The 21,126-nt window shown below is 41.4% G+C and overlaps 1 protein-coding gene across 3 annotated transcripts in view; it reads right to left on the minus strand.

Annotated features, from left to right (window-relative positions):
- Positions 1 to 5,808: 5,808 nt before the first annotated feature.
- The window catches only part of MAPK14 (mitogen-activated protein kinase 14), an 83,158-nt gene continuing 67,840 nt past the window's right edge, over positions 5,809 to 21,126 (minus strand). For 2 of the 3 annotated variants that reach the window (XM_012461589.2, XM_064361120.1), the window contains exons 9-12: positions 19,875 to 19,954; positions 13,409 to 13,487; positions 8,965 to 9,138; positions 5,809 to 8,190 (exon numbers count right to left, since the gene is read on the minus strand). In XM_012461589.2, coding sequence (XP_012317012.1) covers positions 8,123 to 8,190; positions 8,965 to 9,138; positions 13,409 to 13,487; positions 19,875 to 19,954 — 401 coding nt within the window. In that variant the 3' untranslated portion in view covers positions 5,809 to 8,122. Of the gene's footprint in view, positions 8,191 to 8,964; positions 9,139 to 13,408; positions 13,488 to 15,729; positions 15,810 to 19,874; positions 19,955 to 21,126 lie in introns of all 3 variants that reach the window. The other variant, XM_012461590.2, reaches the window with a different exon arrangement.

The following is a 21,126-nucleotide window of genomic DNA, read 5'->3' on the forward strand; positions in this document are numbered from 1 at the left end:
TGTAGTTATGCTTGAGCATTTACTTTTTTTTCTTTTTTTTTTTTTTTTGAGACAGGGTCTCACTCTGTTCAGGCTGGAGTGCAGTGGCACAATCTCGGCTGACTGCAACCTCCGCCTCCAGAGTTCAAGCAATTCTCCTGCCTTGGCCCCCTGAGTATCTGGGACTACAGGCATGCATCACCACAGCCAACTAATTTTTGTATTTTTAGTAGAGACGGGGTTTCACCATGTTGGCCAGGCTGGTCTCGAACTCCTCACCTCAAGTGATGCGCTCGCCTCAGCCTCCCAAAGTGCTGGGATTACAGGTGTGAGCCACTGCACACTGCCCCAGATAACTTTTTTAAAAACTTTCTTTAGAGATGGGTTTCACCATGTTGGCCAGACTTGTCTAGAACTCCTGACCTCAAGTGATCTACCCACCTCGGCCTCCCAAAGTGTTGGTATTACAGGTTCGAGCCACCACGCCCAGCCAGCACTTATAAATGGAAATGAATTAGTATTTTTCTTTTGTCATTTATATTAGATCTTTGAAAGTGTGTGAATTATCTATGAATTTCACCTCACGATTATAAAATAGATGTTATGAAATACTAGTTATGCAAAGGATAATGGATCTGATAAGAGTTTAGAACCACTGGTTTTTGTCGAGAATCTAGGCTGGGTCTGTGGTTTTACATCTTTTTATTTTTTGTTGCAACTGACACTCAGATGTTGGTGGCATGATTTTTATTTTTAGTTGCAAAACTGAAGTTAAGGTTATTTCCTTATTTAACTTATAATAACTTCTAAACAAAGCACTTTCCTTAAACTACTCAAATAGGTCTGCAATATAGTATTATCCCACTGGCTGAGTACTTAGACCACAGCCTATGGCTTCAATAATGGGTTTTCCAGAAACTGCCTTAGGACCATTTGTCCTTAGGAGCTCTATTCCCAATTGGCTTTAGAGGCACACACTGTTCCCAGATGCAGAATGCTGCAAATTCACCCTGACAAGACAGCCTCGATGCCCAGTCACCTCAAGTGAGATGCAGACTAACCAGTATCTTGAGGGTCCACAACATACCAGGCACATTGAAGCTTGTTATTTCATTACTGACCTAAGAAAATCTTGTAGTCACACCCCAGTTTAATTACCAGACTTTGTCTGTGGATAATGGCAAAGAGCTTCTGAACAAAAGGTAACTTAATTTAATCAACATCTACCTCTACTGTTTGTTTTTAAAAAAACGATATGACCTTAATTCAGTACCAAACATACTTCCTTCTAACATCTTTTTCCCCTAAAAATATGTATTTGAGTCTAAAAAGGCCTTTCCTTTCCTTTTTTTTTTTTTGAGACGGAGTTTCGCTCTTGTTACCCAGGCTGGAGTGCAATGGCGCGATCTCGGCTCACCGCAACCTCCGCCTCCTGGGTTCAGGCAATTCTCCTGCCTCAGCCTCCTGAGTAGCTGGGATTACAGGCATGCGTCACCATGCCCAGCTAATTTTTTGTATTTTTAGTAGAGACGGGGTTTCACCATGTTGACCAGGATGGTCTCGATCTCTTGACCTCGTGCTCCACCCGCCTCGGCCTCCCAAAGTGCTGCGATTACAGGTGTGAGCCACCGTGCCCGGCCTAAAAAGGCCTTTCCAATTTATACTTTCCCTCCAAAAAGTGGCTTGGCATCTTCACTCCAAGATGCCAAGCTTTTTTTAAAAAAAAAAAAACAGAGTCCCACTCTTGTGGCCCAGGCTGGAGTGCAGTGGCGTGATCTCAGCTCACTGCTACCTCCACCTCCCGGGTTCAAGGGATTCTCCTGCCTCACCCTCCCGAGTAGCTGGGATTACACGAAGCCCAGCTAATTTTTTGTATTTTTAGTAGAGATGGGATTTCACCATGTTGGCCAGGCTGGTTTTGAACTCCTGACCTCAGCTGATCCGCCCGCCTCGGCCTCCCAAAGTGCAGAGATTGCAGGCGTGAGCCACTGTGCCCGGCCACCAAGCTACTTTTTTTTTTTTTGAAATTAAGTTTCTCTTTTGTCACCCAGACTGGAGTGCAATGGTGCAATCTCTGCTCACTGCAACCCCTGCCTCCTGAGTTCAAGTGATTCTCTGGCCTTAGCCTCCCGAGTAGCTGGGATCACAGGTATGCGCCACCATGCCCAGCTAATTTTGTATTTTTAGTAGAGATGGGGGTTTCTGCATGTTGGTCAGGCTGGTCTCAAACTCCTGACCTCAGGTGACCCACCTGCCTCAGCCTCCCAAAATGCTGGGATTACAGGTGTGAGACACTGCACCAGGCATTCCTACCTTAAGTTACAGCAGGTCAGTAGGTGTTAAGTTTTATTGTTTTAAGAAAAGAGGCTTTGGTGTTCTGCAAGACTAGGAGGGTCGAAGTGTTAGACTCATGGTTTTTAACCAGGGATGATTTCGTTCCCCAGAGGCCATTTGGCAAAAGCTCAAGACATCTCTGGCTATCCCAACTGGGGGAAGGGAGCATGTGTGCTACTGCCATTAGTGGGTAGAGGCCAGGGATGTTGCTTAACACCCTACACTGCACAGGACAGCTTCCGCAACAAATAATTATCTGGTCTTAGATATCAATAGTGCCAAAATTGAAAAATCCTGCTTCAGAGCCACTGAAGAAACCACCAAGCCCTCCCAGCTGGCTGGAGAATCACACTACAAATTACTGGTGCAGCTTTGCTTGCCAGAGGCCTAACAGCTGGCTGCAATTTCCTTCCAGCAACTGTTCTCCTGCCTTGAAAGGTTGGGCTCTAGCTCTGGAAAACTGAAATACGAGACTGGTTCCCCAGGTCACATAGACTTTAAACATCTTTCTGATTAAAAAGCAAAAGAAAAGAAAGAAAAAGTTTCTTCTGATCACAAAACAACAACAAAAAACCCTCAGTGTAAAAAAAAAAAAAAGATACACATTACAGAAATAGCATAAAAATTAAAGGGCACAATCCCACTACCTAGAGATGGTTAGCACTTCAATACATATTCATTTCCTAGCCATGCATTATCTATCAACAAAAAAGGGGGCCAGTATACTATAGTTTGCCACTTACTTTTTCTCCTTCATGATGTATGTTGCACATCTATCCATGCCTCGCTGTATGGTATTCCACTGTACAGATGGCCATCATATTCAATGAAGTCCTTGTTGACAGTTATGTGGATTACTTCCAATGTTTTGCTATACAAGGAATGTGACACTGAAAAACATTATACTTTGTGCACTTGGGAAGACACTTTTTTTTTTTTTTTTTGAGATGGAGTCTTGCTCTTGTCGCCCAGGCTGGAGTGCAACAGCACAATCTTGGCTCACTGCAACCTCTGCCTCCTGGGTTCAAGCAATTCTCCTGCCTCAGCCTCCCAAGTTGCTGGGATTACAGGCACCTGCCACCACACCTGGCTAATTTTTGTATTTTTTTTTTTTTAGTAGAGACAGGGTTTCACCATGTTGGCCAGGCTGGTCTTGAACTCCTGCTCTCGTAATCTGCCTGCCTCAGCCTCCAAAGTACTGGGATTACAGGTGTGAGCCACTGCGCTCAGCTGATCTTTTTTTTGAGACGGGGTCTCAGTATGTTACCCAGGCCGGAGTGCAGTGGCACCACCATGGCTCACTGCAGCCTTGAACTCCTAGGCTCAAGAGATCTTCCCACCTAAGCCTCCCAAGCAGCTGGGACCACAAGGCATGTGCCACCACACCTGGCTAATTAAAAAAATTTTTTTGAGTCCCCAGCAATGTTGCTCAGGCTGAAGGCTTCTGAGAAGTGTAAATGCTAAGTTTGAAGGGCATGTATATCATTAAAACATATCTGTATTATAAATAAAAGGGGGTCTTTATTTGCGTATTCATTAACCAAGTCCTTGCAGCTACCAAATTGTATAGAGAAGTGAAAGTCATCCCGATGTGAAAACATTCACTAATGAGCTATTTATAAAAAATTAGTCCCTCTTTGCTTCCTAAGTACCTGAACCCAGAATATTTATCCTGCCCACTGTATTCTGATCTTCCGTTAGTCTCTATGGTTATACTGTAAGCATATGACAAATGACACAAATAGAATGCAACTTAATTGCAGTAATCACAAATCTTGCAAATGGTGGTGGATTTGAAGAAGTTGATAAATAATGGTAGAAAACTGCTCAAACCTCAAGCAAAAGCCCTGAAAAGTGTGAGTGACAGATTCAGACCAGTTAATAAAAGACAAGGTGAGGAGGTAATCACCGATAGATACTTATAAAAAAGAACGATGTGAGTATCCAAATATCAAGAGGCCCTCTGAAAACTGATGAAGCTCTCAAACGTTTTTGCAAAACTTCCTATTATGTTGCAAAAATCAAATGAGATTATTGTAAGATACAAAATCAGTTTCACTTCAAAAACAACTTGATTTCATTTATCAGAATACATCTTTAAAAAATTATGAACATGCTTATCATTTTGTTCCATTTTCATGATTAAAGTCCCACACAGACTTCCCCTATTCCTCAATGTCCACCACATACTATGAAATTTTAGTCCCTGTTTTAAGTGGATTCACTTCAGGGGAGCTTTCTCTGGTGTCAACTCTCCTTGAGCTGAGCAGGCCGTCTTCTCAGAAGCCTAGGAGGAAGGCTGTTCTCACGTCTGGTGTGTGAAGGCAAAATACTCCCTACAACTGTCTGATTCTTACAGGAGCTAAAGGACCTCATGTAACAACCAGGGTCCTTTTCTCTCACCTCCTTAAGCAGTCACTGGGATTGGAAAGGAGTCTATGCTTGGTCTGCCTTCTATCACTGCCTTCATTCCCAGCTGCCCACCAGGGCCTGGGCAAAAACCCAGCTGCATGCTCTCAATATCCTCATAGGCTGAGACCCACAATCCACCGTGGGACACCTGCTGGGTGTCATTCCAAGGACACCAAGAAAGGAAGCACATCAGCAGAGTGCCTGAGAACTCAGCTGTGAGATCCGTGGCTTTTCACCCCGTGATGTAACTCGGTCGTTCTGAAGAGTATTTTCAAGGACCATAGCCAGCTAAGACAAAACAGAATCATAAAATACATCCACTTAAAAGCTTACAATATACACATATATATACAAACCCAACATTCTCTCTGGCAGTTTTGTAATAAAAATATATGGCTTATAGATAGTCTCAAATGTCAAAGATGGAAAAAAACTCACTTTATAGATGACAAAACTGTAGCCCTGGGCCAAGGGTCAGCAGATTTCTATAAAGGGCCAGATGATAAATGATTGACATTTTGGAGGGTGTCTGGTCTCTGCTGCAACTCTTCACCTCTGTTACTGTAGCATAAAAGCAGCCACAGACAATACATAAACAAATGAATGTGGTTCTGTTCTCATAAAACTTTATTTATAGACACTGGAATTTAAGTTTTACATTACTTTTCACATGCCACAGAAACTACTTCTTTTTTTTTCCCCAATCATTAAAAAATGTAAAAGCCATTGTTAGCAGGCTATGCCAAACAGGTGGTGGGCCGGATTTGGCCCTAGGCCGCAGTCTGCTGAGCCCTGTCTTCTCCGCCACTCTTACACTGAGTGTAGATAAGACAGGCCCCGGCACTTATATCTCATTCATTTGCTCCGGGCTTTACCTGTCCACAGCAAAGACCTAGATACTCTTCACCAAAAAATGTACAACTAAGGAGCTTTTGATAAAGCTCCTGATAAATGTTGGGAGTAATATTAAGGTCTGTCAGAAAAGTTTGCCAGGTCACAGTTTAAAGGATATTGATATAATGCCATACTGTGCATTAAATAAAAACAATTAAGAGAAAAATAGAATGAACTTGACAAACTCACTGAATTTGAAAAATAGGCTTTATTTTAACCAGTGGTATTGTCTGACATCCTATATGGCATAACTGATTACAGCCAAGTTCATGACTACAAATAAAATAGCAATTTCCCTCATTCTCTCTTTTGTTTTCTGTTCAGAGAAGTCAGGAGATGGGAGCATCATGCTCAGAAACCGAAGAGCTCTTCCGAGATCTCCAGCGTAGAGTCCAGGCTTCCGGAGCATGCAGCCTCCTAACACGTATGTGGTCACATGTGCAAAGACCTTTATTAAAAAATATTCAGAGCAGTATTTCTGTAGGAAATCACACTAGCATTTACAACCAAACATGGCTGATAAAATTGATCTTGCTGTGGATGGTGAGGATTTGAACTGAAATAAAGGAGATGAGGCCTTTACGTCTGCTTTCCTTGAAAGGGGGAGAGTCCCAGCTGAGAGGGAATCACCATCAGTCTGCCTCCTTCCTTCTTGCTCCAGTTGACTCAGGGGGTCCACCCTGTCCCTCTGGAGTACATGTATCACTGCACTGATTGAGAAATGGGAACACCTTGGCCCAAATACAAGATTCTGTCACACAGCCAACACTGGAAGTGACTTTATACTTTCTTATTACACAAAAGGCTTAAGTATATGAGCCCTCATGAAGAACAAAATGCCTGAAAATTCAGAAAGTTATGAAAACAACTCTTCTCCACCCCTGAGGATATGTCATATTTATAAAGTTGCAAATACAAAATATTAAAATAATTTGCCCTTTCTCCCCATCAAAAGGAATCACATTCTCAAAGGATTCCTGCAATATACAAAATTCTGAAACAAAATTTATTTTTCCCCAAACCAAGAAGTCAATGTTAAGCTGCCAAGAAGACCCTTTTCCATAGAAGAGTGGAAAAGACACCTTGTTACTTTTTTTTTTTTTTCATTTTAAAGTAACCATATTTAGAGAAAGATAGCAAAAGGAGTTTCTGGCCTCATGAGCTTTAATCTTTTACTTTGATTTTCAGCATTTCTTAGCATTAGTTATTGGGAGTGAAGAGAATAACTTGTTTCCAAAGTTTGGGATTTTCCTGGGAAAAGCCCTGATCTTTCCCATGATAGCTCCCCAAAAATAGTTTGTTGAAAACAGATGGCATGAGTGAAAATGCTATACATCCATCTGTTCCTCTTTTCATGGTTTTCACATCAAAAGCACCTGAAGTATCAATTGTGTTCAACACAGAACAGCACTAGGGGCTCAAGAGAGGATGATGTCACTTGCCATAACATCAGCTGAGGTGACATGGGATCTAAACTACCCAAGAAGTCTTCACTGGCAAACCTGCCTGACACCAGGGCCTCCTGAAGAGAGCAGGACAAGCAGCTGCGCATGCTCAAATAGCAAGACGTGCAAAACACATCCTCACTCCGCTAGAAATAAAGAGTACACAGGAAGTACATGACATCAAGAACCTGCTTCTGACTACTGGGGCAGATATTCAAGAAACCTCTGCACCGAACGTGAAGGGTAAGCAGAGAAATGGCAACACCTGGGGGTTAGGGAGAAAGAGAGACGCACATATACGCATGCACTCACATGCACATATGGCCGCCTCTGAAGGCTGCCTGGTTACTCCAGGCCCACAAGCAGCCGTCCAATAGCCCTCTCGACTTGCCAGGCTCAGAACTTCAGCAGCTGCAGTCGTTTAACTATCTATACTTTCTTCTCTCTCCTCTTAAGGCACAAACATATTTACAGTTTCAAATACACCGGTCAAGATCTGAGAACCATACTAAGTGAGTTAATCACAGGCTAGTACACAGAAGCCGGTTGGTCCTTTTTGGCTGTACGCATCACTGAGGGATGGCGCCAGGTCTGAAGCAGCCAGATGTGGGCCTTCTATCCATGCCACTGTGGGATGTTGTCAAAATCTACCCCTCACCGTCAAGGTGGGGTTCCAGGAGAAGTCAAAGTGGCAAATGCAGGACTGGGATTGGGGACATTTCATATTTTTTTTTTACTTTGCATTGAACATATCCCTAAAAAGACAGCAGCTCTTGTCTGTCTGAGCTGACTCTCAGAAAGAAGAGCAAGGTGGAGGCTGCCCTGGAGCATCCACAACCTCATGTAAAGTCACTGTGATCATAGTTTGCTCATATTGTCTTAACCCTCCCACAAAGACAGACACACACATGCACACACACTAACGCACGCACACACACCCCCTTCCACCATGGAGGAAATCTCTGCAACAAGAGGCACTTGAATGATATTTGGAGAGTTCCCGTGAAAAGGCCTTCCCCTCACAGTGAAGTGGGATCAACGGAACAGAAACCAGGTGCTCAGGACTCCATCTCTTCTTGGTCAAGGGGTGGTGGCACAAAGCTGATGACTTCATCATAGGTCAGACCTAGAAATTGGGAAGAAAAGTAAGATGTGAGAGTTTAAGCTATTCTCTTTGCTGGCAAGCACTCTGACTTGAGCTCTAAGCTCAAGATCTTTCGTCCTTGTCCAGGTAGTGGTATGATGGGCTACCTCAATGCTTGTATGTAATAAATATCCTAATGGAACATGTAGTCACACAGAAGTTCAAGGAGACACAAAAAAGAACCATTTTTTTTTTCTCATGTTTTTCATTGCTGAGTGCCTCTTTAAAGCTCTCTATGGAGGTGCTCAAGAATAAAAGAGCACTCTCACAAGCTATAGCAACAGATAGTCTTGACTCTTGGGATGTAACTGTTCTGAACTTATGTTTTATGGAAAGAATATGGGACTAGACACAGGATACATGGGTTCCATTCCTGGCTATGTCTCTAACTAGTTCTAAGTTAACTGATAAGACATAAATTCTCTTTGTCCCAGTTCTACTAACTGCAAAACTGTAAAAAAAAATCCTATTCTTTACTTAGCTCAGAGAAATGTTGTAAATGCAAAGACTCTAAAAACCTCATATCTCCATGCAAGCTCCTATGTGAGGGGCTGTGCATAAAATCGAACCAGATATAAGTATCTCAAAGGTCCAGAGAGTATCATTGTCTTCGACAGTTTCCACCAAAGAACATACTCATTCTGCATTAGAGACCTCAACTACAAGTGTTAGCAAGTTGGTTATGACCATTCAGGGTTTTCTTCCCATTGCTTTTGGTTAGTGATTCAAGATGTTAATCCTCCCCTTAAGACTTACTTTTCCACTCATCTATAAGGAGGTCCCTGCTTTCAAAGGACTGATCGTAAGGATCGGCCACTGGTTCATCATCAGGATCATGGTACTGAGCAAAGTAGGCATGTGCAAGGGCTTGGGCTGCTGTAATTCTCTTATCTGAGTCCAATACAAGCATCTTCTCCAGCAAGTCAACAGCTATCAGTGCCATAGATGGGAAGAAAAATAGAGTTTTTAACATGCTACAAAAAATGATGCCTCATTAAGCAAACAGTTTTGACCTTTCATATCCAAACAAAGAATTCTCCTCCAAAATGCCTACTCTAGGATACATTAGCCCTTTTCTCGTGTGTATAGCTATATTTTGTATGTTTTCAAAATTTTTATTTCTTGATTCTGGGGCACATGTGCATGTTTGTTACATGGGTCTTATCACAGACTGATGGGGACTGGGCTTCTAGTGGACCCAATATTTTTCTACCCTTGGGCTTTTTTTTTTGTTTTTATTGTATTTTTTTGTCCTCTTTCACTGTTTATTTACTAACATAAGGCAAATAAATGTTCATCAAACAGATCTTCAAACAGTGAACAAATTGGGGCTTTACATGGTGATGAGGGTGAGACATGGTATTTAAATCAAAGGGAATTTTATTTTTAAAAATTTCACTATGAAAAATTTCAAATATGCAAAAACAGGAAAGTAAAAACAATGGTAAAGTGAATACTCATATGCCCAGCATACAGATTCAACAATTAACATTTTTATATTTCTTTATTTCTATGTATTTTTTCTGACATGACACTTTACCCTCCCCAAATATTCAACACTAAGACATCTTCCTATATAATCATAATACAGTTATCATCTCTGACAAATAATTTCTAAATATCATCTAAAATCCAATTCATGTTAAACTTTCTCCAGTGTTGTCTTTTAGAACCAGTTTGTTCAAACCAGGATTTAATTAGGAGCCATGCACTGCAACTGACTAGATTTCTTTAGTCTCTCGTAGTCTATAGAATAGTCTCCCTACTTCTAAGCCCCGTTCTTTCCTGATTTTGATCTAAAGAGACCCTCTGGTTGTCCTGAGAATGAGCGTTTCTAGGGATGTGTCCGATTTTGCTGCTTCTGCTGTCATGTGTCTATACCCTGCTTTCTGCTATCCCCTGTACTTCCCCAAAACCAGAAGTTAGGTCAAAATTTTTGTTAATAATCAGGTTAAACATTTTTGGCAAAAATACAGATGATGCTGTGTATGTGACAGTGTATTAAGGCCATCTGTCCCACTACTAATGAGCTATAATTGATCACTGGGTTAAGATGTTTCCCCTTTGAACAACCAAGTAACCTGTGGGATATTTTGGTATCAGGTAAATATCTGATCCTTTCACTTATGGTTTTTTGCATTCAATGGGTTTCCATCCCAAAAGCAATTATTTCATAAGGGGTTACAAAATGGTGATTTTTCTAACTCTATCTTTCAAATGAGTATGTTTTGTGTTTCAGCATGGCAACACTTGGGAGGATAAATACTGCCACATAACCAGTTATCACTATGGTGAAAGAGGCTTTTGAGACTTTGCAAATTATAAATGTGGAGGGGATGGGGGTGAGTAGTGAAGAAGACAGCTTCCTAAAGAGGTCTACTGCTGTGTACACTGGAGGCTGTAAAACACCCCTGTTCTGCAGCTTGAATTCCAGAGTAATCCATTGGAGAAATATGGGCTTCAGGAGGATACAGAAACAAAGTAAATATTCATGTGTCAATTCAAGCTCATAAGTTTACACTTTAGAGTACTAGGTGAATGCTTGGAGACGTGTGTGTGTGTGTGTGTGTGTGTGTGTGTGTGTGTGTGTGAAGACCATTCTTCTGATGGTCTTCTCTTCTTAGAAAAAGAAACCTTATCAGCTGTTGACTTTACAATTAAACACAGATTATATGACAAGTCTCTGCCACCCCTAGGGAAAAAAGTACCATATTCTTATAACCAATAAGGTCAGGGGTAAGAAAAAGATTCCTCAAAGATCTTATTAGATGGGCATGGTGGTTTGTGCCTGTAGTCTCAGCTACTTGGGATAGGGAAGAGGAAGGATCACTTGAATGCAAGAGGTTGAGGTTACAGTGAACCATAACTGTGCTACTGTACTCCAACCTGGGTGACAGAGTGAGATGCCATTTCTTAAAAAAAAAAAAGATATTGACAGAAAAATATATACACTAACATCAAGGGGTAATTTAAGTTTTAATTCATGTTTTGGGAATAGCAGTGAAACAAAGTCAGTGGCTGACAAAATAGAGCTGTTAATATTTATATTGCTGACATGCTCCTGCTCAGTTAACATGCTGGGCACGAGCTTGTGATAGTAGCACTGTGTTCCATCTGCCCAGCAAGGGGAGCCTCATTATATGACATCACTGTTTGGCAATGGGCTGTAAGGCACATTTAAATGCTGAGAAGTGCAGTGCTGAGCACCAGATGGACTAAAGCCTCCATTCAACTCATTAGCAAAGTGGTATCCAGTTCTTCTGGAAGTTTAAACGTCATGATTTCAAAGAATGGGAAGACCTATCAGGAGGTACGTGACCAAAATAAGCTGCTGGAACACAAATATCTCCCCTCTCCCCCCAAAAAATGAATTAACAAATCTTTTTGAGTCTGTTAACAGGGTGTCAGTGAGTACTGCCATGTTTAAAACTTAGGGGTTATAAATTGAAACAAATTCAGAACAGAATGACAGACAAGAGCTAACAAAACATCTTTTCCCAAAATCCTGTAGTAATTATGGCTCAAAGAGAGCTTCTCATAGATCCTTGAATTAGATAACAGAGCTCAAATAAATCACGCAAAGCCAAGGAGAGCATGCCAGGGCAGATGCAAACCTAAACCAATCTCAGTAGAATTCTGCCTACCCCTGATGAGACTGTGGATTCATCCTCGGGCAGGAGAGCGACCCAGCTGAGATATGACATACTCTCCGTCTCTGAGGCTGACATGAATTCATCCACAACTGCCCAATATTTCAAAGAGCATAAGCATCTCTGCTATTAGAAGAATTATCACAGCGACACTAAAATTCCTCTCCATAATCACTATGGATGAAGTACTTAAAAAGGTAAAATCACCTAGCCTTCACCCCAACTTCTAAAGAGGTTAGCATGGCTGTCAGCCCTCAAAAAGATAAAACTAAACCTGAAGCATAGCTGCCAAGACCCTTAAGCAGAGAGATGATCCACATAGATGTAAAGAAATGCAGTGAGATTTTAAAACATGCTACACAATACAATCTTCAGAAAAGTGAGAAGGCGGATTATACCCATTATCATAGCATAGCTCCCTTCCCTATTGTAGGGAGGTCCCAGTCTGATCCTTCTGTCTGCCATTAAACAGCACTGTCCACTGTACTCTATTCTAGAGTCAGGGAATGAGAGCCTCAGGCAAAGCAGCTTTCAGGGGCCATCTGAAGCACACATCAGTCCTCCCCTTCAAAGAATATATAGTCAGCCACACACAGTGGCTCATGTGTGAATCCCAGGACTTTTGGAAGTTGAGGTGGGCAGACTGCATCAGCCCAGGAGTCTGAGATTAACTTGGGTAAGATGGTGAGACCCTGTCTTTACAGAGAACTCTTGAAAAAATTAGCCAGGCATGGGGATGCATGCCTGTAGTTCTAGCTACTTGGGAGGCTGAGGCAGGAGGATCACTGGAGCCCAGGAGTTCAAGCTTGAGCTATGATTGTGCCACTGCACTCTAGCCTAGGTGACAGAGCGAGACCCTGACACTACCAAAAAAAAAAAAAGAATAAGACAACTCATATTTTAGCCAAGGCAATAAATATCTTCAGCTGCCACCATCACTACCCTCTGCCAAGGATCTTGAAGGCAGTATGCAGCCACTCTAAGTTTAGGTAGCAAATAAGCTCCACAAAATGGAGAGGATGGTTATGCCTCTGAAAGGCAGAGAAAGAAGAGGGGAGAGGAAATGTACATGAGTGTGGAAGGTGACAGGATCTGCAGCAACGGCAGCTACCAGTAGAGCAGAGCACCCTGCAGGGAGCTCCTGGGTGGCTCCTCTAAACACCCGCCTGTGCTTCAGTGGTTTCTATCCTCCACTCAGGGACACCATAAATCCACAGCAGTTGTGAATAAGTTACAGGCTTTCTTCTGTACCTGCTTTTTCTTGCCTCTCCAATCTTCTCTCAACATTCCCATTACTTTGTCTCCTTTCTCCAGTGTACCCTTCCATTCCCCCAACCCAAAGTTCTGTGATCATATAAACATATAAGCATCTCATGTGATTTAAAAAAAAAAATCTGACAACACAAACAGATAATAAAAGCCACATTTATCACCTTCCAAGATTCAACTAATGATATTTTATTTGGTCAAAAGGAGAAAATCTTCTTCAAATCCCTAATTTATATCATCACTAATTCAATATCCATGAGGTGAGGCTACAGTCAACTTACCCAGGGGATTGGCACCAATAAATACATTTGCAAAGTTCATCTTCGGCATCTGAGTCAAAGACTGAATATAGTTTCTTGCCTGTAAAAACAAGGGTTTTCAGAATGACTTGGTTCAATAATGTTACTGCCCTCAAAGAAAGAATCTTGGTCCTGCTAAGGAAGAAGTGTTAACTGACAAAGTCCACTAACTCTAACGTTTATAACTGTCTTTGATAAAACTTCTCCCTTGCTGCCATCCTATCTTCCCTAGTTATGATCATCACATTCTTTATTACTGCTATCTCTCACAGTTGCATTTCAAGTGAATGAGAATATTAATCAATCAAATTCTCTTTCATTAGCTTTCTGATCACAGGATGAGTTTAAAAACTGAGGCCAAGATATATAAGAAGTGGCCCTTTCTGAGACAGCCTTCTCAAACAGCTAAAATTGGTAGAGGGGTTGGTATTCCCAAAGAAAGTCTTGGACCAGCAGTCTTTTGATAGTGCTGACTTCAGTAGGTGCTCTTAATACATCAAAGGATATCAACATTAAGCCTTGCTAACGAAGTAACACTGGTAACAAAAAAAGTTAATATAAACTTAATGTAACAGTCCTACCTCATAAGTTAGAGTGAAAATTAGAACTCACTACTTTCTTAATGCAGTACTTGGTTCCAAGTGAGAGTTCAATAAACATTATCCGCTATCCCACTATCACCTTCAGAAGCAAAGTCTGCTGTCTATCTTAACTACCTCTTTAAAATTCCTGTTTTAATACAGGCCAACAGTAAAAGTATGCATGTATATTTATGTTTATACATACACACACAGGTTATAAAAAGTTCTGGTTGCCCGGGCATGGTGGCTCACGCCTGTAATCCCAGCACTTTGGGAGGCTGAGGTGGGAGGATCGCTTGAGCCCAGGAGCTTGAGACCAGCCTGGGTAACATGGTGAAACTTTGTCTTCAAAAATACAAAAAAATGAGCCAGGCATGGTGGCACATGACTGTGGTCCCAGCTACTTGGGAGGCTGAGGTGAGAGGATCACTTGAGCAGGGAGATGGAGCCCAGGAGGTGGAGGTTGAAAGTGAGCTAAGATTGTGCCACTGCACTTCAGCTGGGTTGAAAGAGTGAGATCCTCTCTTAAAAAAAAAAAAAAAAAAAAAAAAAATCTGGTTGCTTGGGCAAGTTTGTCTTCTGTATTTTATAATTTTTTTTTAGAGACACAGTCTCTGCTCTGTTGCCTAGGCTGGAGGTCAGTGGCACAATCACAGCTCACTGCCTCAGCTTCCCATGCAGCTGGGAGTAGAGACATGTGCCATCATGCCTTAATTTTTAAACTTTGTGGACCTGGGGTATTGCTGTGTTGTCAGGATGGTCTTGAACTCCTGGGCTCAACTGCTTCTCCCATCTTAGCTTTCCAAAGTGCTGAGACTGCAGGTGCATGCCACCACGCCCAGCCTTCACCTTCTGAGTTATTGCATATTGAGTCAGGAGGAAAGGTCTGCTTTGAAAAGCAATTAAGAATCTTTCTGATTTGAAAAGAAAGTTTTAGGAATTAAATATATATATGGCTGTAATCCCTTTCTACTTGAACATGTAAATAAAAAGATGAAGGGAAAACAGGTAAGAGAGAACTATCTCATTCAGAGAACAGTCATCCCTTTAATAAAAATAAAAGACTATCTGAATATAGCTGAAGTAGAAACAAAGCTGCTGGAAGGACCCTCTGTGACGCCAACCTGGTTCCCCAAAATATTAAGGCTATCTTAGAAAGAAATAAGTGCCCCAATCTCCCCTGATAATAAAGCAAGAGTTAGACTAAATAGTTAAAAATAAAGAAGGCACCTAACCATTCCAAAGTGTTCATATTTATTCTATATTATTTGTATCTTTTCTTTTAAATAGAGTACCTATTAGTATTGGATATTTCAGTTTTTTATTTTTTTAAATAACCTTCTTTTGGTCATTTAAAAAAAGTGGATGAATCAGAAAGCATGCTAAACAGTTAACTACACTTCTGATGAAGGTCATGATAGTAGCACACCCTAGCTACAGGCATAGCACCTACAAAGAAACAGCCTCACGAGCACTAAATTCACAAAATCAAATATAAAAATAACAACTTTCCATTTACAAGCTTACTAGTTATATTCCCAATCTCATAGGACTGGATGACATTTTATCCCAAAAGTCAACATCTTGCAATAGCACACAGGCAGCCCTCGAGGCACATGCAGGCATTCAGTGATATTAAAAACCGCGTTGGTTGTACAGTGGCAATAAAATGAGAATGTGGCTTCTGAATGCGACATCCCTGTACAGTCTCTTTGTTCTCACCTCATGGCTTGGCATCCTATTAATGAGATAAGCAGGGGGTGTTCCCGTCAGACGCATAATCTGCTGAAGCTGGTTAATATCTTAGATGCCTAGTCAAGGGCATTGTTAAACATACAGTTCAAAAAATAATTTTCAACTCAAGTTTTTAAAAAGGTCAAAAAGCCACCCCAAAACAAACAAAAAAAACCTACCCACCCTTCACCCTACCCGTGAGCCCAAGGCTGCATGTTAAAAGCACACTTCTGTGAATGACATCAGTTAACTAGGCATGTAGCCAGTGACTGGCCATGCAGATAAGAAAAATTACGTTTCTTTGGTTTTAGCATCATCTTTACTGTTAAATATTTTAGGTTCCCTGGAAACAGCCTGCCCCTTGATCCAGGATGCCAGCCAGAGAACTGTTTTCAAGTACTGATGGCCAAAACCTGTTTGTGGGAGAAATATAGATGATTCCAAAAATTTTGACTCGACTTTGAACAAAATAAAATATCCAACATATCCATTCCAGGAAGAGACTAAACTTTTTCAGCACAGGTTCTCCAAGGCACCACCCCTCCAAATTAAAACACAGGTGGGCATTTGGGTTAATAAGCAATGCCACATTTCAAAGATATTAGTTAGTGGTACATTTAAAATACTTGCCACAGACACAAAATGGTAAATGAAGAAAGAGGAGATGGGGAGAAGGTTAGAGGCTAATGGCAAAGGCAAAATAGATGTCACAGGCTGCTGACAGTGTTATAGCACGCCCCATGATTTCCTCTATTAAGTCTCTGCAACAAGTGAACAGACTAACCTCACTTAACAAACAGCTGGAGGGAAGTCTGCAAAATACTCTGCAAGTATCTGACAAGGGCAGAGCTGAGATTTTCTATATATACAGGCACATACGTAAGCTGTACTACTCTCTTTTAACTGTTCCATCACACAACTCGCCCTCTTCTAAAATACTGTAAGAACTGTTTATTATGTTCCTACTAAAAGCAGAAGTGATGAGATTTTAAAAATCTTCAGTGTAATTCAATAAACCCCCTTTCTCTTCCCTTTTAATTAACTACTAATTCCCTCGTTCAGGTGAAGTGTCATCTCCAATAAGCACCATGGCCAAGCAATTTTACTTCTTTGTGGCTTTCCTGAATAATTTTTCTACTTGAGCTCGTCCTCTGAACTGAACTCCCTAGTGGCCAGATGACGGCAGTAATCTGTTTAAGGCTGGCCATGAGACAGTGAGAGCCATGTGCTCCACGATGCCTTTCATGCTCCCTAAGCCAAAGGCAGAGGCCAGTACATTCCAAACGGGATAGGAAATACACTCTGATTTGTGGTCTTTTTAAGAAATGTAACAGACCAGATGATGGAATTCTTTATTTTGTCAGAAGTTTAGATAACAGAATTTAGAGTTACCTTTAACAAATCACATAATGAACAATACTTTTCATGCCAAGAGAAATAACAAAAAGGGACCACAAAGTAAACCAGCAATAGCAGACTACCAGTTGGGTCTTAAAATGTAAAAATCCTGCCACCTTCCCCTTCCTTTCTGTGAATGATACCAGGCCTGCACATTTTCTGTCTTTGTCTCCTTTAGTCAAATAGGTTAGTATATCCCCTTTCCTGTCAGGAGGTTAGGAAGATTATTTTTCTGGAGGAAAATGTGAATGAGCCAGGTCTTTGCTTTTTTATCTAATTTAATTAATTAATTAATTAATTTTTAGAGACAAGGTCTTGCTCTGTCTCCCAGGTTGGAGTGCAGTGCACAATCACAACTCACTGCAGCCTCAAACTCCCTGCCTCAAGTGATCCTCCTGCCTCAGCTCCCAAAGTGCTGAGATGACAAACATGAGCTACTGTGCCCAGTCTGCTTTTGCTTTAGTATGATTTTCTTGTTCTTTCACACTTTATTACAGATACTGGGACATCAACCAAATGACTTCTCTATCTTTGGCCTCCATCATGAGTTATTTATATGTTTTCCTATGGCTCATCCTAATAGGTTCTCAATCAATACTGCATTCTCTTACTCAGTGTTCAATTTCTTCATAATTATTGGCATCCCTACTTCATTCTTTCCAGGAGAATGAAAACAGCAATTGGCTTTCTATTTACAGCACTCCTTCACTAATGTCTTTTTTCCTTTTTTTAATTTTTAAAATCTCTGAACAGTTTTACTCACCTGGCCTTATTTTTCCATTCTGTTCCCATATATCATGTGCTTCTAAGATAAACAGGTACTTGGGCAGTAAGATGAACATCAAATTAATCTTGTCTACCCCTTAGGATGTTTAAACCACTTTTATCCACTTGCCACAATTATGAAGGGGGGAAAAAAACCCACCTTCTTATTCCTACACTCAATATAATATTATTTTGATTAAGTTCTGTATTCTGGTACTCAATTTCAGTAGAGCTGTTGAAATGTATACTGTGCCTCATTTTACAGAGGGACCTCCCATTATTAGGCTGTGCACCCAGTGTTTCTTAAAAATAAGTGATGGATTAATGACAGATAAATACTCTTGCATTTACCCATACTTTGGTTTGAATACCTTGTGACTAATAGCACATATCTACAGGGCAGATGGTTGGGATGGAAGAAGAGACTAAGAAAGGGCTGCTAGGAGTCACTCTCAGGAAGGAATGAATGTGCTTAGTCTCATTAGCACTACTTATTAATTGAGCTCCTTCCCAGCCTTCCCTCTGCCCTCAGGTCCTCTTACTAGCCAGTCTTTCTAAGCAAAACATTTTTTTTTTTAAAGTAAGCATCAGCTGATATCTTTGATTCACTCTAATCCAGCTTCTATATATCATAAAGGAAAAAAAAAAAACTCTTTAGGTTGACATTGTTGTAACACTGACAATGACTTTCAAAATAGTGTGTAATCACATGAGATTATAGTTTGGATCATGTTATCAGAACATCTGGGATCTATACTCAGCTCTGCCATGTGACTCAGTGTGTGACGTGGAAAAGTCACTGCCTTTCTGGGCTTTTGCTTATCTTAAGTAAGTAAATGAAACAAAATTCAGAGTGGAGGTTGAGAAATACACTGGGCTTAGTGATCCTTTCAAGAAATGTACCAGATACATACCAGATGATGGCATTCTTTATTTTGTCAGGAAAATGATGAACAGTTCCAACTCATCTGCTTATGCCTGCCTCAAGCTACCCAGCAGTCTTCCCAACTGGGCAAAGGTCTCCTTCAGTCATAAATATTGGGAGGAGAATCCAGGAAGGCATAACTAGAGCTTGGCTCCATACCTGTTTTTTCTTTGTTTAACTGCCTGGCAGCAGATAGAGGGAAAAAGGAAAAAAAGCTGGGCTTACATGGCTTCTCTCATGCCTCTGGCCTAAGAAAATGACCAAGAGCAGGAAATCATAGCAAAAGTAAGCCAGAATCACATTCCTATGGCTTCTAAGTCCCTGCTTAGAGGCAAGAAAGCACTAGCCCTAAAACCTTTCTCAGTTATTTAACTTATAATTACAAGGCTATAGGAGGAAAATTTATAACCACATTCCTGTGGATCTCAGTTATCAGGAGTGGAGTTGTTTCTCCTAAGGGGTCTTGGGACTGGGTAGAAAGGTACCTCTGTTGCGAACAAACACTTTATATAGGATGTGTAAGTATCTATTCTAAAACAATAAAAAGTAACTTCTGGAAAAGGGCAACAGCGTGCAGACAACGTACTCTTTATTCTTTTAGTGATTAAGTTAGTCTAAATACATGGTGAAGCTGATGCTCTGAGAACAAAGACTAGAAAAAGTGAAAAAAGCTCTACAGTGTATGTGAAACTTCTGAGAAAGATGAAAGTCAAGGCTTGAGGACAGAGACACAGATTTTGCATTAATCTCTTGGAATTAATTAGAAACTCAAATCTCATTGCTTTACTGGGATACTATTGTCTAATAGAGGCTCCCATGATCTTAGTATGCACCCAGATAGAGAATAAAACACACTTGTGCATGCAAGCAGATACACATGCGTGCATGCACACACTCACACTCTTATACCTCACTCATCCGGGAAGTCAGCACACAAAGGGCATGTGTGCTTACAAACACACTCAGGTCAAAGTACAGACTGGTAGAAGGCAAGTGGCAGAGGCTCCCAACAGGGCAGATAATTACAATCAAAGCATCAACTCACAGACTCTGAGGAGATTTTCTTCAAAAGCTCAGCCCCTGGGGTTCCAACGAGTCTTAAAATGAGCTTCAACTGATCAATATCTAATGGTGGACCATAAAGGAAAATGTTGGGACAAAATAAAAATGAAAAACAAACAATGACAAACAAAACAAAAACAAACAAAACACTCAGAGAACAGAAATGAAAAACCCCAAACCTAGCCAACACAGTGAATTCCTCTAGGTCAAGGCTCCTGCAGGATGATCACTTCACGGACATGCTCCTCCTGTACAAAGATTCAAAATGCTACCACACACATATCCACTTTATATTTATTTTGTGCATCTGTCAACAGCATGTATCAGTGAAGTTAGAGGCAGCATTAGCTGGGTTCTTAGTTGCCAAAGACAGCAGGTGAAAACACAAGAGCTTCACTCAGTCAACACCACCCTCCTCATCTGCCATCAAAGCATCAGTAACCAGTCCAGCAAAGAGCACTGGTAATTAGAGCTCTGGCCACAGATAAGAGAAAAGCAGCAAAGGCTAGGCGTGATGGCTCATGCCTGTAATCTCAGCACTCTGGGAGGCTGGGGCAGGCAGATCACCTGAGGTTAGGAGTTTGAGACCAGCCTAGCCAACATGGTGAAACCCCGTCTCTACTAAAAATACAAAAATTAGGCCAGGCACGGTGGCTCATGCCTATAATCCCAGCACTTTAGGAGGCCGAAACAGGTGGATCACGAGGTCAGGAGTTCAAGACCAGCCTGGCAAGAGGCTGAAACGCCATCTCTACTAAAAGTACAAAAATTAGCCAGGCGTCGTGGCAGGCACCTGTAATCCCAGATACTCAGGAGGCTGAGACAGGAGAACATTTGAACCTGGGAGGCGGAGGTTGCCATGAGCCGAGATTAGGCCATTGCACTCCAGTCTGGGCAACAAGGGTGAAACTCCGTCTCATAAAAAAAAAAAAATTGCAGCAGAGCACAGGAGCTAGGGATGTACAAGTTTATTTATGAATATTCTTCCAAGTATGACCTAAAGAGCTTGTGATATGACAGTGGGAGGCCTGTGAGACCCCAAAGCCTGACCACTAGAGGCACACCCTCTGGAAAGCCTCGCCTCTCACACTGGCTATGGTAGGCAGAGCACTGAGTGACAGTCGCCAGCAGAGGGCGCTCTCCCACTGCATGTTCTTTCAGGAGCGCCGTAAGAACGCAAACACACAGACGGTTTCAACTTTATACAATGCTTAACAAACTTCACACATCCCAAA

The sequence above is a fragment of the Aotus nancymaae genome, unplaced genomic scaffold (assembly GCF_030222135.1).
Source record: "Aotus nancymaae isolate 86718 unplaced genomic scaffold, 86718_ANA_hifiasm-v0.15.2.pri h1tg000040l, whole genome shotgun sequence".
Classification (NCBI taxonomy): Eukaryota; Metazoa; Chordata; class Mammalia; order Primates; family Aotidae; genus Aotus; species Aotus nancymaae.